The 4134-nt window shown below is 37.2% G+C and overlaps 1 protein-coding gene across 1 annotated transcript; it reads left to right on the forward strand.

Moving 5' to 3' along the window:
- The first annotated feature begins 394 nt into the window (after positions 1-394).
- On the forward strand, positions 395-1268 carry LOC117179534. Its single transcript, XM_033371427.1, has 3 exons — positions 395-666; positions 748-921; positions 1171-1268. The coding sequence occupies exons 1-3, from the start codon at positions 413-415 to the stop codon at positions 1193-1195; spliced, it is 453 nt and encodes a 150-aa protein (XP_033227318.1). The 5' UTR covers positions 395-412; the 3' UTR covers positions 1196-1268.
- Positions 1269-4134: the final 2866 nt, after the last annotated feature.

Consider the following 4134-nt stretch of genomic DNA (forward strand, 5'->3'; position numbering starts at 1 on the left):
AAGTTAACAATATGGTAAAAAATTTATGCATTTTGTTACAAAGTTTACTTTCTTGGTAGAAAAAGTCTGAAAAGGATATCTTTTGACACAAATTAAATTTCATGTTAAATTTAAGGTCAAGCGGATATTAGTTTGTTTCTGAAATAATCTTTTTAAAGCCAAAATTATTCGTTTGCGTCAAACTTCATCTAATCTGCGAACCGTTCTAAGCATGGCTATCCTCTTTAATAAGACGGTGGTTTTTTTTAAACAACATTTTTTCGGTGATTGTCAATTATCAACTATCAACATATCCCTACCTCAGCGGCCAGCTGGCAGCAAGGTTACTATAAAAAGCCAAGCACAGCGATTAGAAATATTAACGTGGATTTGAATTATATATTGAAAATTTAAAGAAGAACGCTAACTCAGGATGAAATATACTGTTACAACGAGGTTATGCCATTTTCGGATTTATATTTTAATGACTCTTGCAATCATCCAACTAGTAGAATTTTCTTACTGCCAGACAACTGAACCACGTTATATATTATGCGGTGAAGATCTTCATAGATCTACTGCTTCGGTATGCCGAGAAAGAGGCTATATGCTGGATTATGATCCTACTCAAGCTTATAATTGCTGCTCGCAAGGATGCTCATATTTGGCACTTTCAGTGTTCTGCAAGTAAGTATCTTTCTATTAAACCCTTCTACTAAAAATGTTTATAAGCACACACCAAATAATATGCAAAATTTGCGCTTACAGTCCGAAGCAGACACCTATTTCAAATCGACCACGTTATATTTTATGCGGTAACGATTTTAATACCGCTCTTGATTCGCTTTGCGTAAATTTCTATGATATATCAAGGGCTAGTTACGTCGCTCCACAATGCTGCTCTCCAGGTTGCACGCTGTCGACACTTCTACCCCTTTGCAAGTAAGTATATTCCTATTTAAGCCTTTTTATAAAACTGTTTATGAGTACAGCCGAAAATTGTTCCCTACAGTTTTGGACAATACACGTCGAAAAATTGTATTCTTTTATAAATAAAGTAGGATTATAATTTTATTAAGTTATTCTGCAGAAATCATAGTGCACAGATTTCGAAAAATGTTATCTTTTGCACAGTCTTTTTTGTCCAAAAATTAAATTGAAATGAAATTTACAAATTTCTTATTTTTGCAGCCGTCAGACGATTGGACAAATCTAAGGATTACACTTGTTCATCAAGCCCCCAAAAGTGACATGTATATCCAGTTAACACGAATGTTGAACTTTTTAACAGAAAAAATAAAGTGTCAATCTGACGCTAATTTTAGGTTACCATTTCCCATACAGTGTCACATACACTCAATTTTTATTTAGAATTTTGTCGCAAAAGAAATATACGGTAGTGTCATATCCGAAGTCATGTATAACGTCACTTGTATAAATTACTGATTGACCTGTACTAAAAATAAAAATATTTAAAATATATGGATGCATTACGTGCAAATATTTTTTAGACCTAAAATACAATCCATTACTGCGTTAATTTCTGAATTAATTTGAATTAAGAATACTCATATTGAAATGGTTTAAGATATGGTCGTATATGTCAGAGTTTTGAATATTAATATTTATGCCCGGAAACCCTCCAGATGGCGCTGAAGGGCGAACGTGAGAGACGTACGTGAACTGGAGAGAAGTGGGATTGATTGTTCTCTAGGGGTCGAAGTTTGGAAACCGCGAGTGCTTAACCTAAAAGTTGAAAAGACAGAAGCGAAACTCTGAAAGTGCTAAATATATACCGAATAATATAGTACCAACGACAGCAAATAACTCTCCCAATCGGGACTCCATATGAAAAATGGGAAGAGAGAGAGGTACACCAAGTGTGAGGAAAGGATGCAGAAATGAACAATAGACCGAGTCCCGGGAGAAGTGACCGACATTCCGCGATCAGGCCAACCGGTAACACAGGACCATGTAACTTTGAAGTACGTCTATATTTGTTTCATCAACAAGCTGGTCTGAATAATCATCAACAATCGATAGAAGAACATCAGAAACATCATACGATGGAAGATATGGTTTGGGCTTCGATCGATGATGGTCATCGTCACGAACAAAATCCTGCTTCAGCACCGACAAACGACCAAACACCTATGCAGAGCTACCACATAATGCCAGATTTGAATCAAGGGATAGAAGACTTTAATGACGAGGTGTGAACCACACGAGGTAAGAATTGGCTAAAAAAGCTAAACTCGATGAAAATTCTATAATATTAGCTTGATAGTTCTGCAATTGAGACGGCAAAAAATCATTTAAAACAGGGAGCCAGAGATTGGTATTTACTTTGTGCAGCAGAAATTGAGAATTGGCACCAGTCCCAAACAGCATCCAAAGACACTTACGCTATCTAGGAAAATAAAATAACGGAGTGGAGAAAAAAGATTCAAAGGGTCCAAGAAAAGAACGAGCAGATTTTTAATATACTTCTATTCAAAGTGAAAATTGTGTGTTAGTCTGGATCTGAGTTTTTCCGAGACCAAATAACAAGTATTAGTTGGCTTGTGGTCGAAAAATACATTTAATGCTAAGTGGCTCTTACACATACCAGTGAGAACGAGCTACTTCACGACATTGTAGCCTACGAGCACATCAACAAGCATCGCGTAGAACGAATCAAAGTATACGGGAAACCAACTAGAAACGAAACGTAGATCAGATCCGCGAGCACCTGTCAAAAATTTCAATGGCGAACCAAAGTGCTACAACTGCAACCAATATGGACACTTAGCAAGAAATTGCCCTGAACCGACAAGGGAATTACTGTGTAAAAAGTTTTGTAAAACTAGACATACAAAATGTCACTGCATTGCAGCAGGGAGTGGGGAGAAAAATGAAATCAGTCTTATTGAAGATACAGAAAGTGGCAGTTCGCTCGATAAATATTTGAAAAATGGTCTGATGAATGCGAATAAATTCAGAGTGCAAGTCTTTTCGGCAAGTTCAGACTGTACTTTAGAAAAAACTCAAGCGAAAGCAGCAGGCTTTCCAATTAAAACTGCAAATGTTACATTGGAAAGTTGGGGTCCAAACCACTAGACAGTCAAGTTTCTCGGTTATGTCATCGTAGATGTGTCAGTGGATTATGTGACAGTTAATAACCTAAAAGTTGTATGGGTCCTTGTTGATTATCAAGAAGGCGATATCATCATTGGAAGATCATTTATGGTTGCACCATCGGGGGATTACTATAAGAAAAATGATGTATTGTTTTGGGAGGATGCGTTCCTTTCGGAGCGTCCAACAAATAATACGGTAAATGGTCATATCTCCGCTGTTGAAAGTGTGAAAGTGACGTCACATTCAATATATCTTTTGAACGTTTTTGGCGAAAAAGAAGAATCTTTGGTCAAAGAATAAACTGTCTTTAAGGGAGTAGTATCTCCTTTGCCGCTTTTTAAAGTTCAAGAGAAGAAGAGGTTGCCTGTCACTGAAGAAGATATCAAGTGCAAAGAGTCAACTGCAAAAGAAGTTATGGAAGACCCCATAAATGTATTGAATGAATATCGACATGTAATATCTGTAAGTATGAGTGAGTTGGGTTTGCATATCCTTGACGGAAATTAATATTACAGAAAAGGAATGTAGCACTACAACTTGGAGCAAGCTCTATAGATCGAGTGAGGATGAGCGCAATATAATGAAACAGATTATGAGCGTAGGAAGAATGGAGACGCGAGGTTGGTTATCGATTGCCGAAAATTAAACAGGCAAACAGCCAGGATTCATTACCATTTGCCAAATTTAGAAGATCATTTGGCCATAATTAACAATAGTACAATGTTTATTACATTGAAATTGGCGCAAAGGTACTTTCAAGTTCGTCTATCGAAAGAAGCAAGATCTAAAACGGCTTTCATAATCCTGGATGAAACTGTCGAATTCACACGCAATAGAAATGAAAAAGTGTGTGATATTTTGAGTGTTTGAGTCAGTTTGTGGATTGCCTGGGAGGTTAGTTTGTTTGGCGCGTGAAGCAGGGTAAGGAAACCGATGCAGATACGAGGGTGGATTGATAAGTTTCCGGCCTGACCAAGAGATGGCGCCACTAGGCCTACCTTGAGGTGGCGTTCTATAGTACCATCCTTAGATAGC

Source organism: Belonocnema kinseyi, chromosome 9 (assembly GCF_010883055.1).
Source record: "Belonocnema kinseyi isolate 2016_QV_RU_SX_M_011 chromosome 9, B_treatae_v1, whole genome shotgun sequence".
Classification (NCBI taxonomy): Eukaryota; Metazoa; Arthropoda; class Insecta; order Hymenoptera; family Cynipidae; genus Belonocnema; species Belonocnema kinseyi.